This window comes from Panthera pardus, unplaced genomic scaffold (genome assembly GCF_024362965.1).
Source record: "Panthera pardus isolate Hobbes unplaced genomic scaffold, ASM2436296v1 HiC_scaffold_17, whole genome shotgun sequence".
NCBI classification, from domain to species: domain Eukaryota; kingdom Metazoa; phylum Chordata; class Mammalia; order Carnivora; family Felidae; genus Panthera; species Panthera pardus.
Genome location: NW_026526732.1, coordinates 54,042,703 through 54,065,822, shown reverse-complemented (window position 1 = coordinate 54,065,822; position 23,120 = coordinate 54,042,703). Strand labels below are relative to the sequence as shown.

The 23,120-nt window shown below is 36.8% G+C and overlaps 1 protein-coding gene across 1 annotated transcript in view; it reads right to left on the bottom strand.

Annotated features, from left to right (window-relative positions):
- Nucleotides 1-23,120, bottom strand: part of SNX3 (sorting nexin 3) — a 50,297-nt gene that overhangs the window by 3,965 nt on the left and 23,212 nt on the right. Inside the window, exon 2 of the mRNA XM_019443028.2 lies at nt 7,652-7,747. Coding sequence (XP_019298573.1) covers nt 7,652-7,747 — 96 coding nt within the window. The remainder of the gene's footprint in view (nt 1-7,651; nt 7,748-23,120) is intronic.

Sequence of the window (23,120 nt, the reverse complement as noted above, 5' to 3'; positions counted from 1 at the left end):
TCTCCCTACATTAATATTTGTGAAGTAGAGTGTTAAAACCTGCAGAGACCTTACAACTGAGAAACACATCATGACCATTAACTGAGCTCCAGCAGAATGGCTTTTCTGAAGGACAGGGGAAAACATCTGTATCTATGAAACTACTATTAAAAAAAGAATCTAGAACCAATGCACTAAACAAATGACTACCATTAATTCAGGACATAATTCAGCATGAAATTTAAGATCAGTATGTATTATCTGCAGAGATATATTCTTCCTAACATAATATTCAAAACAGTCACTGAAATGGATGGTGAGGTTGTAGGTAACAGGATTTAATGATCTACAAAAATCTTGAGTGGCTTGCCCAGCTAAGATTCCAAAGATCCTCTTCAACATCAAATTAGTTTTGCTGAACAAGTCTGGAAAGATCTAGTTAGAATTTTTTTATTTTTTTTATTTTTTAATTTTTCATTAATAATTTATTTACTTTTTAAAATTATATCCAAGTCAGCATATGGTGCAACAATGATTTCAGGAGTAGATTCCTTAATGCCCCTTACCCATTTAGCCCAGCCCCCATCCCCTCCAGCAATGCTGTTTGTTCTCCATATTTAAGAGTCTCTTATGTTTTGTCCCCCTCCCTGTTTTTTATTATTTTTGTTTCCCTTCCCTTATGTTCGTTCTTAAAGTCCTCATATGAGTAAAGTCATATGATATTTGTCTTTCTCTAATTTCGCTTAGCACAATACCCTCTAGTTCCATCCATGTAGTTGCAAATGGCAAGATTTCATTCTTTTTGATTGCCGAGTAATACTCCATTGTATATATACCACTTCTTCTTTATCCATTCATCCATTGATGGACATTTGGGCTCTTCCCATACCTTGTCTACTGTCGGTAGTGCTGCTATAAACATTGGGGTGCATGTGCCCCTTCAAAACAGCATACCTGTATCCCTTGGATAAATACCTAGTAGTGCAATTGCTGGGTCATAGGGTAGTTCTATTTTTAATTTTTTGAGGAACCTCCATCCTGTTTTCCAGAGTGGCTGCACCAGTTTGCATTCCCACCAGCAGTGCAAAAGAGATCCTTTTTCTCCACATCCTCGCCAACATCTGTTGTTGCCTGAGTTGTTAATGTTAGCCATTCTGACAGGTGTGAGGTGGTATCTCATTGTGGTTTTGATTTGTATTTCCCTGATGATGAGTGATGTTGAGCATTTTTTCATGTGTCGGCCATCTGGATGTCTTCTTGGGAGAGGTGTCTATTCATGTCTTTTGCCCATTTCTTCACTGGATTATCTGTTTTTTGGGTGTTGAGTTTGATACGTTCTCTACAGATTTTGGATACTAACCCTTTATCTGATACTTCTCCCATTCCATCAGTTGCCTTTTAGTTTTGCTGATTATTTCCTTTGCTGTGCAGAAGCTTTTTATTTTGATGAGGTCCTAATAGTTCATTTTTGCTTTGGTCTCCCTTGCCTTCAGAGACGTGTTGAGTAAGAAGCTGTTGCTGCCAAGGTCAAAAAAGTTTTTGCCTGCTTTCTCCTTGAGGATTTTGATGGCTTCCTGTCTTACATTTAGGTCTTTCAACCATTTTGAGTTTATTTTTATGTATGGTGTGAGAAAGTGGTCCGGGTTCATTTTTCTGCATGTCACAGTCCAGTTTTCCCAAAACCATTTGCTGAAGAGACTGTCTTTATTCCATTGGATATTCTTTCCTGCTCTCTCAAAGATTAGTTGGCCATATATTTGTGGGTTCATTTCTGGGTTCTTTATTCTGTCCCATTGATTTGAGTGTCTGTTTTTGTGCCAGTGCCATATTGTCTTAATGATTACAGATTTGTAATACAGCTTGAAGTGTGATAGAATTCTTATACCAATCTAATCATCATTAATCCAAAGATACGTGTGTACACGTGGGGTTAGAAGTAGACAGGAAAATACTTGGCCAGCATAATATAGTGAAAGCATACTAAAATAAAAGCTAAAAAGATATCACTATAATGACCAGTAAACACAATAAATATCATCTACTTCCTAGCCTCATATAACAGATCTTATTTAATTAAAAATACTTATAAACAGGGGCTCCTGGGTGCCTCACTCAGTTAAGCATCCGACTTCGGCTTGGGCCATGGTCTCACAGTTCGTAAGTTTAAGCCCCGTGTTGAGCTCTGTGCTGACAGCTCAGAGCCTGGAGCCTGCTTTGGATTCTGTGTCTCCATCTCTCTCTGCTCCTCCCCCACTCACACTCTGTCTCCCTCTCTCAAAAATAAAAACTAAAAAAAAATTTAAAAATTAAAAAAAAAAGGTACTTAAAATAACTTGATTAATTGTTCTTAGCAATACTATAATAAAAATACAACTTTAGGGATTTAGGTTAAATCCCTCAGAGATTTAACTGGTCTATTGTTAAAACTGAAGTATTGTGCTTCAAAGGACAGTAATAAGTGGAAACAATTCATAGATAAAGAGATTTTGGCAAATCAACTATCTTGTAAGAGACTTTTAAGAGTTTTTTGTATATTCTAGGTACAACTCAATAATAAAGACAAAACACTCGATTAAATGGGCAAAGGATCTGAAAAAATATATATATAACTGATAATATGTAAATACAAATATAAATAAATAAATATATATATATCTGATAAATACATGGAAAGATGATCAACATCATCAGCCATTGGGAAAATGAAAATTCAAACCATAATGATATTCCAACTTCACACATACTAGGACAGCTATAATAAAGAAGACATAATAGTTATGTGTTGGATGGGGAGTACACGGGAACTCTCGTACACTGTTGGTGGGAATGTAAAATGGTGCAGCTGCTTTGGTAAACAGTCTGGGAGTTCCTCAAAATTAAAGAGAGTTGTCACAGGACCCAGTAAATCCACTTCTAGGTATATACTCAAGATAAATGAAAATATATGTCCAAACAAAAACCTGTAAACAAATGTTCACAGCAGCATTATCTATAATAGTCAAAAAGCAGAAACAACTGAATGTCTGCAAACTGATTAATAAATGTGTTATATCCACACAACAGAATATTATTATTGGGCAATGAAAAGAAGTGAGTTAAGAAAAAAAGAACTAGTGGGGCCCCTGGGTGGCTCAGTCGGTTGAGCGTCCGACTTCAGCTCAGGTCACTATCTCACAGTCTGTGAGTTCGAGCCCCGCATCGGGCTGTGTGCTGATGGCTCAGAGCCTGGAGCCTGCTTCGGATTCTGTGTCTCCCTCTCTCTCTGCCCCTCCCCTGCTCATGCTCTGTCTCTGTCTCAAAAATAAATAAAAACATTAAGAAAAAAATTTAAAAAGAAAGAAAAAAAGTAGTGTTTAATGTTGAAAACACACTCAGTGAAAGAAGCCAGACACAGAAGGCTAAATATTCTATGCTATTTATATGAAATGTCCAGAACAAGCAAATCCATAGAGAAAGTAGATTAATGGCTATATAGGGTTGGGTGAGGAGGGGCTGGGGGAGAAATTGGTAGCGACTACTAATAGCTATGGGATTTCTTTTATGGAGTAATTAAGATGTTCTAAAACTGACTAGTGATTGTTGCACAACTTTATGAATATATGAAGAACCACTGAATTTTACTCTTCAAAGTTTATTTTTATTTATTTATTTTGAGAGAGAGAATGTGTGTGTGAGCAGGGGGAGGCACAGAGAGAGAGGAGAGAGGAAATCCCAAGCAGGCTCCGTGCTGTCAGCACAGAGCCTGACTTAGGGCTCGATTTCACAAACAATGAGATCAAGACCTAAGCTGAAATCAAGAGTCAGATTCTTAACCAACTGAGCCACCCACGGGCCCCTGAATTTTACACTTTAAATGGGTGAATTGTATGGCATGTGAATTATATGTCAATAAAGCTGTTATTTTTTCAAAAAGTGCTATATACATTCACCAAATGTTTATTAAACACTCCAACATGCCATGTGCTATGTTAAGCAAAGCCCAAAGCCCATCAAGACACTTCTTCCCGTAAGTCAGAGAAAGACAAATACTGTATGATCTCACTTATAGGTGGAATCTAAAATAAATCAAACTCATAGCAACAGAGAGTAGCAGAGACTAGTGGTTGCCAGGGATTGGCAGGTGGGAGAAATGGTAACATGCTGGTCAAAAGGTACAAACTTCCAGTTATAGGATGAGTAAGTTCTGGGGATCTAAAGTAGAGCATGGGGAGTATAGTTAACAATAATGTATCATATATTTAAAAATTGCCAAGAGAAGCATATCTGAAATGTTCTTACCACCACCACCATGAAAAAAAAAGTAACTATGTGAGGTGATGGTATAGTAACTAAGCTTATTGAGTTCATCGTTTCACAATATATACATATAACAAATCATTATACTGTATGCCTTAAACTTACATAATGTTATCTGTCAATTATATCCTAATTTTATTATTTAAAAAAAAATTTTTTTTTAGTGTTTACTTTTGAGAGAGAGAGAGAGAGAGGGTGTGAGCAGGGGAGGGGCAGAGAGAGAGAGAGACACAGAATCCAAACCAGGCTCCAAGCTCCGAGCTGTCAGCACAGAGCCCAGCGTGGGGCTTGAATTCATGAACTGTGATGTGAGACCATGACCTGAGCTCAAGTCAGATGCTTAACCGACTGAGCCACCAGGCACCTCAATTATATCTCAATTTTAAAGCTGGGGAAAAAGGACACTTCTTCCCTATGGTCATAAAACATTTCTTCTTTGTTACCCACAACTTTTCTAACTTGGTTTGTACATTTAGACCTTAAAACCATGTAATTTATACACAGTTATAAATTTTTATTCCTAGACAGCCAAATGTTTCAACTCCATTTACTGAATATAAATTCTTTTCCCTACTGAATGACAATGTTATTTTTGTTCTGAACTAAATTTCTAATAAACACGCAAGTCAGCTGCTAAGATCTATACATTCATTCTAAGTTCTACAACATTCAGCTAATCTATTTGCCTATTCCTAAAGCAATAGCAAACTATTTTAATTACTATAGCTTAAGATAAACTCTGATGTCTGCATATGCTTATTAGTACATGCTGAAAATAATTTCTGACTCTTCTTGAGCTTTCTTGGATTATAAAGCTCAGATATAAATCTGCAAGTTCATTAAAAAAAACATTAAGATTTCTGTTAGAATTTTATGAATTCATAAGTAAGTTAGGAGGTAATGCTTTACTTTGATCAGGTTTACTGCTAAAATGTCACCTCTAAGTGAGGGCTTCCTTTGACTACTCTATAAAAGAGTACTCTCCTCGAATTCCTTGCTTCCTATAGTTTTTGGTTTTTTTAGAACATATTCCTATCAGACATACTATATATCTTACTATTTTTTCTGCTTTCCCTTCACCACAACCCCAACTTTCCCAATTGAATGTAAACATCATAGAAGTGGGAACTTAATTTATTCACAGCTCTATCTATAACTCATAGAACATAAAGAATTAGCTCTCAAATGTTTACAGAGTAAATGTTTACAGAGTAAAAATAAAACAAGTTTAAAAAAAGTGAATATTCCATGGAAATGCAAGCTGGTGCAGCCACTCTGGAAAACAGGATGGAGGTTCCTCAAGAAACTAAAAATAGAACTACCCTACAACCCAGCAATTGCACTACTAGGCATTTATCCAAGGGATACAGGTGTGCTGTTTCGAAGGGACACACGCACCCCCATGTTTATAGCAGCACTATCAACAATAGCCAAAGTATGGAAAGAGCCCAAATGTCCATCAATGGATGAATGGATAAAGAAGATGTGGTATGTGTGTGTGTGTATGTATGTGTGTATATATATATATATATATATATATATACACACATACATACACACACAATGGAGTATTACTTGGCAATCAAAAAGAATGAAATCTTGCCATTTGCAACTTACGTGGATGGAACGGGAGGGTATTATGCTAAGTGAAATTAGAGAAAGACAAAAATCATATGACTTCACTCATATGAGGACTTTAAGATACAAAACAGATGAACATAAGGAAAGGGAAACAAAAATAATATAAAAACAGGGAGGGGGACAAAACAGAAGAGACTCATAAATATGGAGAACAAACTGAGGGTTATGGGAGGAGGGATGGGCAAAATGGGTAAGGGGCACTAAGGAATCTACTCCTGAAATCATTGTTGCACTATATGCTAATTTGGATGTAAAGTTAAAAAAATAAAAAATAAAACAAGTTAAAAAAAAAGTGAATATTCCAAAACAAGAATGTAGTATTTCTAAGTTTTGAAATTTTCTTTACATGGTCTTACATTTCTTTTTTACTCATAAACATTTTATACTTTGATAGGTCTTTTTTTAAAAAAAATTTATTTATTTTGAAAGAGAGAGAGCAAGAATGAGCAGGGGAGATGGAGAGAGAGAATTCCAAGCAGGCTCCGCACTGTCAGCGCAGAGCCCCCCCATGCAGGGCTCAAAGCCATGAATTGTGAGATCATGACCTGAGCCAAAATTAAGAGTCAGACAACCGACCGAGCCACCCAGGAGCCCCTATACTTTGATAGTCTGTTGAGTAAAGTTGTTTTTCCTTTAAATTTTGATGGAATGCTATGAATTGTGTATATTGCTCTCTATCCAGCCACAGGTCTGATTAAGGAAGTTTTTCTTCCGCTTCAACTTATCACACTTGAGAAACGAGTAGAAGCGACCCTACTTCAGGGCTCCTACCATATCAACTTGTTTCCTATTACACTCTAGTCACAAAGTAACTTTTCATCATTCTGAGCACACCATGCCCTTCCAGAACTCTATGTTGTTGATGTTCTTCTGACATAGGGCTGAAATAAGGAACTAGTAGGAGACCTTGCCTTGCTGATTTTTTTTGCAGCCAAAGTCACCAAATTTTCTTTTAAGAGGAGATGATTCTTACCAAGGTATATATAACAGTTTTAAAATTGCATGTAGTTGGGCGCCTGAGTGGCTCAGTCAGTTAAGCATCTGACTCTTGATTTCAGTTCAGGTCATGATTTGACAGTTCATAAGTCTGAGCCCTGCATCGGTGACAGTGCAGAGCCTGTTTAGGATTCTCTCTCTTTCTCTCTCTCTCTCTCTCTCCCTCCCTCTCTTTCTGTCCCTCCCCTGCTCTCTCTCAAAATAAATAAATAAACTTGAAAAAAAACCGCATGTAGCAACCTATGAGACCATGACCGTCATTTAAAAAGCTAATCAGGACATATCACAGAGTAAGGTAAGTACTGGTTTTTGAAAATTTTTGTTATATGTACATGTGTATGATGAAATAAAATATTTATTATGAGTCAGTAAAAAAACCCTGGAAATCCACTGATACATGAGATGTATTAAGGAAGACAAACTTGGCAAGGAGTGTGTGGGAGGGCAAGACTGAATAGGAAGAGGAGGGAAAGGAAGGAAGTAATAGCAAAAAACTTCTAAGAAGTGTTACTCAAGTATGACTTAGTAAAGACCTCAACTGGGCCTTTAAGTAAACAAGAAAGAGTTCTGAGCAAAAATTAGACTTCCTCCATCTCCTGTAAGATAAAATCAAACTCCTTGAAATGAAGAAATCATATATGCTTTTACCTCCTTCATTCTAGGTAAGTTTTCTGAAAGGTCCTTAAACATTAAAAGTCAGAGTGTTTTGCTTTAAAGTCCTATTACAAATAATTCTTACCTTGCTCTCTCTTTCTAATTCACTTCGCAGCCACTCAAAGTCACTGTATCTTCTTCTAACAGTAGATTCCTTCAGCTTGAAAATAGGCAGATTTGTCTGAAAATAAAAAAAAAAAATCATTCCTAAGTTGAAGCATGGGACAGGGACTTCAAAATAAGGAGGCTGGGGGATCTGTTTGTCAAATTGATAATGTGGCAAGCCTGGTTATCTTAAGATAAGAAAATCATGAAGTTATCAAGATGACATTTTTACCTCTAACAAAATAAAACTTCACCAAATGTTAAAAAAGTGTATCATTTACACTACAGTACAATTTATTTATTTTTAATTTTTAGAGAGAGGGAAAGAGAATCTCAAGCAGGTTCCAAGCACTCAACACGGAGCCCGATATGGGGCTTGATCCCACGACCCTGGAATCATGACTTGAGCTGAAATCAAGAGTGGGACACTCAAACCAACTAATCCACCCAGGCACCCCTAGAGTACAACCTTTAAAATGCATGTCTGTACATATGCTTTAGGATATCATTCTGCCTGAGGTCAGCTACATAAATATAGTCCATTTTTTTTTCTATTTCAGTGAGCTGTACAAATGTCAACTGAACAGGAGTGAGAATAAAGCTAGCTCCGACTGCTGTGAGCTGGTTTAGATAGTACCTTACTATACAATGCTCACAGGGGAAAGAGACCTTAACTACTTTGAAATGGAATAAAAAATATTTTGTTATTATGACTAGATTAGATGCTTCACGATAAAAGAAATAAAGGATTATTCTTTATTATATATAATTATATATATAAATTTACATATATATAAATACATACATATAGATACACATACACACACACACACACACACACACACACACATATATATATATATGAAAATTTACATCCCAGTTAGCATATAGTGCAATAATGATTTCAGGAGTAGAATCCAGTGATTCATCCCCTACATGTAACACCCAGTTATCATCCCAACAAGTATCCTCCTTAATACTCCTTGCCCATTTAGCCCATCCCTCCACCCATAATCCCTCCAGCAACCTTCTGTTTGTTCTCTATATTTAAGAGTCTCTTATGTTTTATCCCCCTCCCTGTTTTTACATTATTTTTGCTTCCCTTCCCTTATGTTCGTCTGTTTTGTATCTTAAATTCTACATGAGTGAAGTCATATATTTGTCTTTCTCTAATTTCACTTAACATAATACACTCTAGTTCCATCCATGTTATTGCAAATGGCAAGACTAATTTTTTTTTTTTAATGTTTATTTCTGATAAAGAGACAGAATCTGAAGCAGGCTCCAGGTTCCAAGTTGTCAGTGCAGAGCCCAATGTGGGGCCCAAACCCATGAACCGTGAGATCCTGACATGAACTGAAGTTGGATGCTTAACCAACTGAGCTACCAGGTGCCTCAAGACGTCATTCTTTTTGATGGCCGAGTAATACTCCATTGTGTTTATATATACCACACCTTCTTTATCTATTCATCTGTTGATGGGTATTTGGGCTCTTTCCATACATTGGCCGTTATCGATAGCACTGATATAAACATTGGGGTGCAGGTGCCCCTTCAAAACAACATACCTGTATCCTTTGGATAAATACCTAGTAGTGCAATTGCTGGGTCATAGGGTAGTTCTGATTTTTTGAGGAACCTCCATACTGTTTTCCAGAGTGAATGCACCAGTTTGCATTCCCACCAACAGTGCAAAAATGTTCCTCTTTTTCCACATCTTCGCCAATATCTGTTGTTGCCTGAGTTGTTAATGTTAGCCATTCTGTCAGGTGTAAGGTGGTATCTCATTGTGGTTTTCATTTGTATTTCCCTGATGACGAATGATGTTGACCATTTTTTTCATGTGTCTGTTAGCCATCTGGATGTCTTCTTTGGGAAAGTGTCTATTCATGTCTTCTGCCCATTTTTCACTGGATTGGATTTTGGGTTTGAGTTTGATAAGTTTTTTTTTTTTTTTTACAGATTTTGGATACTAACCCTTAATGTGATATGTCATTTGCAAATATTTTCTCCCATTCTGTAGGTTGCCTTTTAGTTTTGCTGATTGTTTCCTTTGCCATGCAGAAGTTTGTATCTTGACGAGGTCCCAACAGTTCATTTTTGCTTTGTTTCCCTTGCCTCTGGAGACATGTTGAGTAAGAAGTTGCTGTGGCTGAGGTCAGAGGTATTTGCCTGCTTTCTCCTCCAGGATTTTGATGACTTCCTGTCTTACGTTTAAGTCTTTCATCCATTTTGAATTTATTTTTGTGTATGCTGTAAGAAAGTGGTCCAGATTCAGTCTTCTGCATGCCGCTGTTCACTTTCCCCAACACCATTTGCTAAAGAGACTCTTTATTCCATTGGATATTCTTTCCTGCTTTGTCAAAAATTCATTGGCCATATGTTTGCGGGTCCATTTCTGGGTTCTCTATTCTGTCCCACTGATCTAAGGGTCTGTTTTTGTGCAAGTACCATAATGTCTTGAGGATCGCAGTTTTGTAATACAGCTTCAAGTCCAGAATTATGAAGCCTCCAGCTTTGGTTTTCTTTCTCGGGATTGCTTTGATTATTTGAGGTCTTTTCTGGTTCCATACAAATTTTAGGATTGTTTGTTCCAGCTCTGTGAAGAATGCTGGTGTTATTTTGATAGGGATTGTACTGAATATGTAGATTGCTTTGGGTAGCACTGACACTTGAACAGTATTTGTTCCTCCAGTCCATGAACATGAAATATTTTTCCATTTTTTTATGTCTTCAATTTTTTCATAAGCTTTCTGTAGCTTCCAGTGTATAGATTTTTCACCTCTTTGATTAGGCTTATTCCTAGGTATTTTATGATTTTTGGTGCAACTGTAAATGGGATCGATTCCTTGATCTCTCTTTCTGCTGCTTCATTATTGGCATATAGAAATGCAACTGATTTCTGTGCACTGATTTTATATCCTGTGACTTTGCTAAATTCATGGATCAGTTCTAGCAGTTTTTGGTGAAATCTTTTGGGTTTTCCATAGAGTATCATGTCATCAACAAAGAGTGAAAGTTTGACACCCTCCTTGCCGACATGGATGACTTTTATTTCTGTTATCTGATTGCTGAGGCTGGACTTCCAGTACTATGTTGAGTAACAGTGGTGAAGAATGGACATCTCTGCCCCGTTCCTGATCTTAGGGGGAAAGCTCTCAGTTTTTCCCCGTTGAGGATGACATTAACAGTGGGTCTTTTGTATATGGCTTTTATGGTCTTGAGGTATGATCCTTCTATCCCTACTTTCTTTAGGGCTTTTATCAAGAAAGGATTCTGTATTTTGTCAAATGCTTTCTCTACATTTATTGAGAGGATCATGTGGTTCTTGTCCTTTGTTAATTTTTTTAATGTTTTTTTATTTTTGAGAGACAGAGACAGAGCGCAAGCAGGGGAGGGGCAGAGAGAGAGAGAGAGAGAGAGAGAGACAGACAGACAGACAGACACAGAATCCAAACCAGGCTCCAGGTTCTGAGCTGTCAGCACAGAGCCCAATGCAGGGCTCAAAATCGTGAGCAGTGAGATCATGCATGACCTGAGCTGAAGTCGGACACTTAACTGACTGAGAAACCAGACACCCCACTGTCTTTTCTTTTATTAATGTGATGTATCACATTGATTGATTTGTCGATATTGAACCAGCCCTGCATCCCAGGCACAAATCCCACTTGATCATGGTAAATAATTCTTTTAATGTATTGTTGGATCTGGTTGGCTAGTATCTTGTGAATTTTTGCATCCATGTTCATCAGGGAAGTTGGTCTATAGTTCTCCTTTTCAGTGGGGTCTTTGGTTTTGGAATCAAGGTAATGCTGGCCCCACAGAACGAGACTGGAAGTTTTCCTTCTATTTCTATTTTTTGGAACAGCTTCAATAGAATAGGTGTCAACTCTTCTTTAAATGTTTGGTAGAATTCCCCTGGAAAGCTATCTGGCCCTGGACTCTTGTGTTTTGGGAGATTTTTGATTACTAATTCGATTTCTTTACTGGTTATAGGTCTGTTCAAGTTTTCTATTTCTTCCTGTTTCAGTGTGGGTAGTTTATATGTTTCTAGGAATTTGTCCATTTCTTCCAGATTGCCCAATTTATTGTCTTATAACTGCTCATAATATTCCCTTATTATTGTTTGTATTTCTGCAGTGTTAGTTGTGATCTCTAATAAAAGATTATTCTTAATGGTCTTCAAAAAGAATGCCAGAAACTAGTAGGGAAAGAGTGCAATGTCTGCACTCTTACTACTAGTGTGAAATTATGAGTTACATACATTAGATCAGGTTCATAGATGCACAGCTTTACAGGCTGACAGCAAGTTTAAGAATTGAAAATATAATACCCAGTACTTTGCGGTTATATTGGAATGGACACTGTTCTTTACAAGATAGCAAGGACCACTTATGACAACCTCTAAAAACTTAAAGTAACAAGAAAGATTTCTATTATCTTATACTGATCCTATAAAAAGAGAAAATATACTACCAAACCCAATTTAGAATGGCTTATGATTAAGGACTATTAGCAGAAGCAGTATGTCACTATGACTTTATTATCAAGAATAGAACTTAAAATGCATATAATATCACAAAGTTTATAAGGGACAAAATGATCTAAAACAATTAATGCCATACCATACTGAATATGCTATTTAAGACTATACACTCTTAGGGGGCACCTGGTTGACTCAGTTGGTTAAGCATCTGACTTTGGTTCAGGTCATGAACTCACAGTTTGTGGGTTCAAGCCCCGCTCCAGGATCCCTGCTGGCAGTGTGGAGCCTGTTTGGGATTCTCTCTCTCTGCCCCTCCCCCACTTGTGCTTTCTGTGCTTTCTCTGTCTCAAAATAAATTAAAAAAAAAAAACAAACCTATACACTCTTAGATTACATTTTGTCTTTAATTCAGTCTCTGCACTTATAGAACAGCAAAATGTTTTACAGTTGAAAAGAATAAAGTGTCACCAGAAGAAATACATTGTATATAGGGACATCATCCATTATGTAAAACTCACTCTTAAAAGAAAATTTCAATCATCTGTTAAGCTTAATGCCACTGATAAGTTCTTGTCATTCAGCAAAAGAAAAGCTTTTTATTCAGGACCTTAAACCCATTTTGTAGTAGTCTCAATTTTTTCCAAAGTGTATTAGCTTCTCTATGTTGTATACCTTATAGCTTGGAATCCTCTACAGATGCTATTGGGCAGAACACTGGATAGGTTTCAAGCATGAAACCAAATCTCACAGGAGGTTTAAAAGCACTTGAATTTTCTTTCCCAGGTAACCACAACATTTGTTCATTGTATTAATGACTAAGAGCAAAATTGCACCTAACAAGACTCTTATTATACTAAAAGTCAAGCTTATATTTAGAGATGCTGGCTTGCTATACAGAAGGGTATTCTCATTCCCCACAGGGAATAAAATTAGGTCCCCTGGGGAGCAGAATGATAATTCCCAGAAAGAAAGCACTGGATTATTTCTCTCTAATTTCACCCATTGGCTTTTTAACCAAGCTCACCCTTCCGCATTAAAATATTAAGTCTTTGTAAGTGTCTACAGATAGAAAGGCTTTTATAGAATTGAGTGTTTTCTGCAGGTGAGATTTTACATTTTGAATTCCCTCCTCTCAAATTACTTTACAAAAGGGATTAGCTGCTCTCTTTATTCAATATGTTAAGATCAAGCTTGTGAAAGAGTTCCCTAAGAATTTTCATACTTCTGGGTACGGAAGTCCATAAAGTTAATCTCTGAAACAACATATCAAGCTTACAGGTACAATGTTGAGGGAAGAGTGCCAATTCAGCTCATTTTACCTTCCATTTTCCCTTTTGAACTTTTGACACAATCATGACTATATCTGATTCACTTTAATAGAAGAGGAGTGGGAGAATGGAGAAAAAGTCCATTCCTTTCTATGATTAGCTAATAGTTTGATAGATTATGTATTTTAAAATTCTTTTATTTAGTTTCCTCAGCTGGGTAGGATTTCTCTTTATATGAGAACTGCTTTAGAGTTTTGATCAAGTCACATTATGCAATTTGTTTTTTTTGTAAGGGAATTTTAATTTTAAATTTAATTTTTTATTTTGAGAGAGTGAGAGCGCACACAGTGGGCAGGGAAGAGGGGCTGAGGGAGAAAGAGAATTTTAAGCAGGCTCCATGCTAGGTGTGGAGCCCAACGTGGGGCTCGATCCCATGACTCTGGGATCATGAGCCAAACTGAAATCAAGAGTCGGACACCCAACTGAGCCACCCAGGCTCCCTGCATCATGTAATTCTTAATATTTACACATTACATTTGGAGAGGCAAGTTTGCTTGTTAACTTCCTCTTGATCAACACTGTTTTTCAACTCAATTTGATCAAAATAAAAATGAAAAAGTGAGGTGTTTTCTTTAAGCCACTGTTAATTACAAACACTTCATGGGTCACTTTCAACTTATTTAACACTCATAAAATGTTCCAGTTTGGTGTTTTAAACAGGGAAGGGTTAGGATGATTACTTTTTTTCCTACAGGTTTAGGAAGATTCAAGCTATAATTACAGTTTGGGAACATCTGTAATAGGGCTAGTGCTAGGTAAGGTGGGGAATATAAAGATGACTGAGATGGAGCCCCAGCCCTTATGAAGCTTATACTATAATAGGGAGGTTAAAAAGTTTAAATCTACGTGGTTAAAAATAACATACACCATAAACAAAAACAAAGCGGAAAGACCAAGAACAAACTGTAAGAAATATCTGCAACATAAAACAAAAGGATAGCTTTATTAAAATGTAAAGAACTTAGAGACAGTGAAGGATAAAGATGAATAAAACCGGCAGAACACAGAAAGACTCATGGCAATAATGTTCAACTTCACTTATGCAAGAAATGCTAGTTAAAACAGTAAGATCCCATTTTCACTCATCAGACAGCCAGGTATTACATTTTAATACCTAGTGGAGGTATGGGGAGAGACAGAGACACTTGAAAAATCTGCTGATGGAAGTAAAAACTGTACAATCTTTAAGAAAGGCATTTTGGTGACATCTATCACTTTTTTTTTTTAACGTTTATTTATTTTTGAGACAGAGCATGAACAGGGGAGGGGCAGAGAGAGAGGGAGACGCAGAATCCGAAGCAGGCTCCAGGCTCTGAGCTGTCAGCACAGAGCCCGAAGTGGGGCTCGAACTCACAGAAGGCGAGATCATGACCTGAACCGAAGTCGGACGCTTAACCGAAGTCGGATGCTTAACCGACTGAGCCACCCAGGTGCCCCATCTATCACTCTTTTAAATGCATATATGTTTTAAGCCAACAATCCCACTAGGAATTAATCCTACAAATATTTCCACATATACAAAAAGATATTGGCATATAGAAATTTACTTAAGCATGTTCATGTAACGGTAAAACAAAACCTAGTAAAACTGTTACAAACATAAAATGAAATATTATACAGCTTTTACAAACTACAATTTAGCCAGACTGATTGGAAAGCCTGCCTGAGACATATGAAGTATAAGTTTCAGAACAGGGGAGACTGGCTGGCTCGGTCAGTAGAGTATACGACTGTTTTTTTTTTGTTTTTTTTTTTGAGCATGCGACTCTGGATCTCAGTGTTGGGAGTTCAACCCCCATGTTGGGGGCAGAGATTACATAAAAAAATAAAATCTTATAAAAGAACTTTTAGAACAGTATATACAGTATGATACCATTTTTATTATAATGGCATTGTTATATATAATATAATATATATTAAATATGTAAAGTGTATATATATACTATATAATAATATTATAATAATATTCCTATAATAATAAAGGAATTGACAATTGATTTGGCCAGTTTTCTTTTAACACACGGAGTAAGCCATACTATAGGAAGACCGTGGAGAATGGTGAAAACAGTGTGAACTACATGCAGAGTAGTCTAAAGTGCACAGATCATGGGAAAACTGAAAAGGTTAAACTGTACCCTGAGTATCTGGTGGAAGTATATATCTGTTAGAACCAGGAGTTAATAAACATCTCCCAACAGGAAAATAACTCTGACACAGAAAAATAGGACAGAGAAGTTACCACAAAAGTTGAAGCCACAGAACTGGACAGATTAGCTACATGTTGTGCATGAGGCAGCATGAAGAAAAGCTGGTTCTCTCATCACAAGAAAATTTTTAACTATGTATGGTGAGAGATGACAACTAGGCTTCCTATGATCACTTCACAGTATACATAAATATGGAATCATTATGCTGTACACCTGAAACTAATATAATACATCAACTGTACCTTAAAAATAAAAAAATAGTTGGTTCTAGCTATTTCTAGGGTTTATCTGCTTGTAGAATATGGACAAAAGCCAAACTACTGAGGCAAATTATAGCAAAAGTTCCTTATAAGTTTTACTTTGGATTTCATTTAAAATGCTTTAGACTTACCCCGAGAGAAATAAAGTGAATTCTGAAATTAAATGTAAATTAGACTTAAATATGGTTAACTTACTTAAGATGACTAAAACTTCTGAATCTTTTAAAAGGCAACATTTAGTATTCTGTAACCCTGACATTCATATTTTCTCCCTAATTTTAGAAGGTGATCTAAACTCACACTGAGCATAAACTAGAAGCCACTATTTACTGCCTAGCTGTTACTTTACCTAATAAGTAAAAGTGTCAAACTCAGCCATTTGTATAAAATAACAGTATTTTATTAGTAGGAACGGTGACCAGAGACAGGCAAGATTGAGAGAAGTAAAACTTAAGTCCACTATCAGGCAAGAACAATAAACTAAGCCATAGTCTTCATCTATTTGGGAAGTATGTATCATTAGTAAGAACTGAAGGCAAGTTTGAATAGGCCTGGTTTTCTCAATTACATTCATGGAATTATGAAAGCTGAACAAATCAGGTGTCACTATACATCTGAAGGAAAGACACAGACTCCTACGAACATTTCCATCAACTATTCCCATAGGATCTATATAAGAAACACAATGTTAACAATAGCTATGCTATGTCAGGGCTATGGCCCAAACTAACATTTAAAAGGCAAAGAATTACATTTATTTGCCTCTCAAAAAGGTAAGTAGGTTGGTGCCTGGAATTCACTAAGTCTATAAAAACTATTTTATTCACCATTCCAAAATATGCCTTTTTAATCATTATAACCCAAATACTAGTAAATTTGTCACCACTACTTAATAACATTTCTTTGGAAAACTATAAAATAAATTACCTATATTATCAAGGGAGGCAAAAGCTGAGACTACAAGAAATGTTCACATCTGGCACTGAAAGGAACTTTAAAATACACATCTAAAAATGGGACACAATGTTAAAAAGAGAAAAAAAAACCCAAAATTTCTACTCTATATCCTACTACTACTACCAAAATCAAAGACATCAGTGATTCTTCAACCCAGTTATGCTTCAGAACTACGTAGGCAGCTTAAAACAATTTCTTTAAAAAAAAATTTTTTTTTAAATGTTTATTCATTTTTGAGAGAAAGAGAGACACAGACCATGAGCAGGAGAGGAGCAGAGAGAGGGGGAGACGCAGAATCTGAAGCAGGCTCCAGGCACTAAGCTGTCAGCACAGAGCCTGACACGGGGCTCAAACTCATGAACTGTGAGATCATGACCTGAGCTGAAGTCAGATGCTTAACCAACTGACCCACCCAGGTGCCCAGCTTAAAACAATTTCTTAAATGGAAATATAACACGAGTAGAGAAAAGTGAACAAATAACACTGAGGTATACATATAGCTCAATACGTTCTCAAATGGTAGTAATCTGGGTAGTCTCTAAAAACCAAACCAAACAACCAGTCTTGAGGATTACCTCAGAGCCATTATATCAGTTTCTAGGGGAAAGAGGCCTTTAGAAAAGTTCCCCAGATGATTAATACACAAGCTTAGAAACTATTACTATAACACGTCTGACTGGTTCAAAAGATCATACAACAGGGGCGCCTGGGTGGCGCAGTCGGTTAAGCGTCCGACTTCAGCCAGGTCACGATCTCGCGGTCCGTGAGTTCGAGCCCCGCGTCAGGCTCTGGGCTGATGGCTCGGAGCCTGGAGCCTGTTTCCGATTCTGTGTCTCCCTCTCTCTCTGCCCCTCCCCCGTTCATGCTCTGTCTCTCTCTGTCCCAAAAATAAATAAAAAACGTTGAAAAAAAAAATTTTTTAAAAAAAAGATCATACAACAAGCAGCTACACAGTGCTGAGATGGAATTTACAGCTGTAAATGTCCACATTAAAAAAGACAAGGGGGGCCTGGGTGGCTCAGTTGGTTGGGTGACCAACTTTGGCTCAGAGCATGATCTCGCAGTTTGGGTTCAAGCCCCGCGTCAGCTCTGTGCTGACAGCTCAGAGCCTGGAGCCTGTTTCAGATTCTGTGTCTCCCTCTCTCTGACCCTCCCCCGTTCATGCTCTCTCTCTCTCTCTCTCAAAAATAAACCTTAAAAAATAAAATAAAATAAAAAATATGAAATATCTCAAATGAATAAACTTCTACCTTAGGTAACTAGAAGAACAAACTAAACAAAAAACAAGGAAGGAAATAATAAAGATCAGAGTGGAAACAAATGAAATACAGAACAGAAAAAGGGAAAATATAAAAGAAAAGCATTCAATGCTTCAAATAAATGACATTTTAGTGAAATTTAAGATTATTTTTAATACCTTGTTTTATAAAACTTTTGACAGGCAGTCATACTATTCCTTCTATAGTCAAAGAAAATTAAAGTCAGTAACCCTATTCTTTGTCATTCTTACCTTCAAATCTCAGAGATTCATTCATTCAATATGAAAGCATACACTTTATAATATTCTACATTACAACAGTGGTTAAGAGCTCAGGCTCTGTCTAGGTTCAAATTCCAGCACTATCATTTAGCTGTATGACTTGGGCAAGTTAACCTGTTTTTCAATTTGCTCACCTATATAAACTGGGGGTAATAATGTGAAAGTATATCAAAATAGATGGTTTAGAAGTTAAACTAGCCCAGATAATTTCTTTTTTACTACTTGGGAAACCATACAAAGGATAAATATTTTAGGGGGAAAAAAAAAGAATCAAGTTCTGTCTTGTTATCTCTTTAGTCTTTCAACTTAGAACAGCCTTCCTGACTTTTTTGTCACTCAAGACATTGACAATTTTACACAGTGCAGGCCAGATATTTGAGATACTTTATACATTTGAGTTTGTTTCCTCATGACCAGCTTCATGTCCTGCATTTCTGGCAGCAATGTTCCTAACGGCAGGAATGTTGAAGCTTTCTCAGTGCATCATCACATCAGAAGGGACATGATGTCAGTTTGTCCTATTGGCTCACTTGATTAAGGTTAAGTCAGCCAGATTTCTCCAATGTAAAGTTACCTTTTTTCCTTTTTATACTAAGTTTTTTCTTATTTTTGCACTTGGTCCTCATAATAAAATTTAGTGCCATTTGGAATTTATCCACCTAAACTTAAACTTACAGAACCGTCAGAGCACAAAATGCATTCTGCTTCTTGGAGAAATTTACACTTTCAGGTGAAGTTATCTGCCTGACTTTAACGATGAGGAGGCTGGCTTACTGCATGAAAGTCCTACTTTCTGCCAAATATAGTGTCAACATACAGATCTGTAAGTATATTATGTTCACAATTTGATTTAGTAAATAGATTAAGAAGAGGATTTACAGTCTAAACGAAGCCATGGATATCTGTACTTGTTTTAGGAGAAATTCAGGGCAATTCTCAAGCTTCTGTATATCTTGCCTTTTCATTTGCAAGGGAATATATTTTGCAGAGCACATGAAAAGGTGATGGGCTAATTAGATACCTGGGATATTTAGAAAACTTGAAAAGAATGAGAGTAAAGGCTTAAAGAAAACTATTCAGTATTATTTAGTTGGTTTTTATTTGTTCTAATAATATACTAGAAACAAAACTCCAAAAGGATGAAACGTCATGAGATGTCTGTATTCCTGGACTCTAAAACTGCTATTTAGTGGTGAGCATAGGACAACCTGTAGACATTTTAAATCACTGGGCTGTACACCCAAAACTAATATAACACTGTGTCAACTATACACAAATATAAACAGTTAAAAACCCTGCCATTTGTATAAAAGAGAAACCAGCCATTTCCCAGAAGATAGTACTAATCACACAGAGTAAAATCATCAGGAATCCAAACAGACATTATATACTGAAGAACAGATTTTTGAAACCACAGTATAGAGCTCTGAAATAAGTGCTCCCTTCACATGTAAGCAGAGGAAACAGTCACACTGGTCTCCAAAAAGCTGGGTCTTACACATTTACATAGGCTGACCTATTAAAGTCAGCAGCTCTTAGATATCCTATATGTAACCTGATTATCACTGGTAGCCAAACAGAAAACCAAGCCTCAAAATGTGATCACCTGAATATAGCTTAACAATAGATATTAGAAAAATGTTTACTAGGTGTTTCTAGTATTTCTTCAGATAGTGTCATGTGTACATTTGAAAAAAAGAGACTGGCAACAACATCAAAAGTATACTCAATAGACCATACTCTATTAAACAATCCTAAGAGATGTAAATGGATGCCTCACTTGAGTTCTCATTAAACGGCTGCATTTCTCCAAATATCTACATCTAGAGATAAAGGATAAGCTGAGAAGTGCTTAAGCTATTACCTCGCCCTTCAGTACTTTTGATACTTGTTTTACCCAATCTGGAACAGCATGAATAACTGGAGATATGGTTTATAACCTAGATGAACTCTAAATATGGCTGGGGAGAAGTCATTTAAGTGAAGAATAAGCTTTTAGTCCAGAGAACCTTTGAAATGTAGATTGTCACTAAGCCAAGGTATTTAGTTTAGTTTCTTTCTTTAAAAAAAAAAAAAATTAAGGACATGGCCTTATAGTGATACAATTTCCCATTATTTTAAAAGCAGTATCCTTTTTTAAAAAAACTGAAGTATAGTTGACATACAATATGATATTAGTTTCAGGTGCACAACACGAAAGAAGTATCCTTTATGGCATAATTTCCAAAACAGTAGAGAAGAAATTATCTAGACTGTTTTAATGCATAAATCAAGTAATTCCATATACTTTTCCTACTTCGTCCATAGTCTTCATTTGTGAATCGGCAACAAGACTCATTTTATGAGCTCATGCAAGGTTTCCAATGAGCAACCTTTAAGGAAACCGAGCAGTAATAATTCTACTGTAAAGAAAAATGTTTGTAATAGTTTATGAACATTTACATAAGCTTATATAGGTTTCTCCTGAAAGAAAACTGCCTATTAATAGCTTACGAGCTTTTTTGAACAATTTTAAAAGTGCAAAATTATTTTCTGTATTTTCCCAACATGCCTCATGGTTAGAACTGTCCCGCCCACTCCACACAACCCACACACACACATCCCCAGTGCTACCACCTACAGAATTTCATTCAAATTAGTTTGAGGTGGAACCTAAACATCAGTATTTTTAGGTAATTCTAAGGTGCAGCCAGGGTCGAGAATCACTGCTCTAGAACCAATGTCCTATACCTACTAACTGTGAAACAGGGTAGGGGAGCTAAGGAATCTGTAAGACCACCGAGTGAGTTTAGTTTAGCCAGGACAGTTATGGGCAACAATATTTTACCTCCTCAAGGACAGTGATTTGGAACTAATCCTTAGGAGGGTAAGTGGAAATGGGATGCAAAGTCACTGTTAAGAAAACCTTAATGTGGAAACCAATGAAAGAATATTAGTTAAGAAACTCTATTCATTAAGTGTATTCTAAACTTCTATGTATGTACTATCAGGCACATATGGACTACAGGGATCTAAAAAAGATCTCAAGAGGGGCGCCTGGGTGGCTCAGTCGGTTAAGTGTCCGACTTCGGCTCAGGTCATGATCTCACAGTCTGTGAGTTTCAGCCCCATGTCGGGCTCTGTGCTGACAGCTCAGAGCCTGGAGCCTGCTTCGGATTCTGTGTCTCCCTCTCTCTGACCCTCCCCCATTCATGCTCTGTCTCTCTCTGTCTCAAAAATAAATAAATATTAATAAAAAAAAAAATTTAAAAAAAAACCTTAAAAAAAAAAGATCTTAAGAGATACAGCATGAAATCAGAGGGTGGGGAGGGTTTAAAGAGGTAGAGTAGAAATAAAATAAAGAGGTGCCTGCCTGGCTCAGTCAGTGCAGCATACAACTCTTGATCTGGGGGTTGTGAGTTTGAGTCCCAAATTGGGTGTAGAGATTAAAAATAAAAAATTTTGGGGCGCCTGGGTGGCTCAATTGGTTAAGCATCTGACTTCAGCTCAGGTCACAATCTCATAGTTAGTGGGTTTGAGCCCCACATTGGGCCATGCACTGACAGTGCAGAGCCTGCTTGGGATTCTCTCTCCCTCTCTTTCTCTGCCCCTCCCCCACTTGCACTTTCTTTCTCAAAATAAATAAACTTAAAAAATAAAATAAGGGGTGCCTGGGTGGCTCAGTCAGTTAAATGTCCCACTCTTGGTTTTGGCTCAGGACATGATCTCATGGTTCATGGGTTTGAGCTCCGTATCAGGCTCATGATGACAGTGCAGAGCCTGCTTGGAATTCACTCTCCCCTCTCTCTCAAAATAAACAAACAAACACTAAAAAAATAATGAAATAAAATAAAAATTTTTAAATCTCAAAAAAAAAACAAAAACCACCACATACATATGAAGAACACATTAAGTTTGCACAGCAGGCTCATAAAAAGTATCCTTAAAATTAGGGGCACCTTAGTGGTTCAGTCAATTAAGCTCAGGTTGATTCTGACTCAGGTCACAATCTCATAGTTCCTGAGATTGAGCCCTGTATGCAGGCTGTCTCTCGCTCTGCCCCTCCCCTGCATGCACATGCTCTTTCTTTCTCTCTCTCAAAATAAACAAACAAAAAGTGTCCAATACAATTAAAAAATTAGAACAGTAATACACATTCCTTTGTAGAGATTTCATTTTGACATATATCCTTTCAGACTTTTATGCGTACAACTTCTATTTTTATTAACTATGTTATGAGCTTCTCAACTGGTATCACTAACATGATTATATACACATTACTTATACGAGAGGTGGTATAATACAATAATTAAGTATGCAGCTCTGGAACCAGACAATCTGGTTTTAATCCCAACTCCTGCATTAACCAGCTATCTCACCCTTGGCAAAATGCTATGGATGAGAGCTAGATGAAGCCTTGATACAGATCCAGGGAATTTATATACTTTCCTTAGGACAAAGCCCTAAAGGTGAAATTACTGAGCCAAAGGCTGTAAATGTTAAGGCTTCAAAATATCCTCCAGAGAGGTTATACTATACTGTAGATTAAGGAGGTACATAACTGTAGTAGGCTATTACTTTCGTTGCCTGCAAAAAATCATGCCTCCCAGTAGCTTTCTGGATCGTCTCCTATATTGACTTGGCCATGTGAACGCCTTTGATGAATGGTATATTAGCAAGTATTTGTGAATG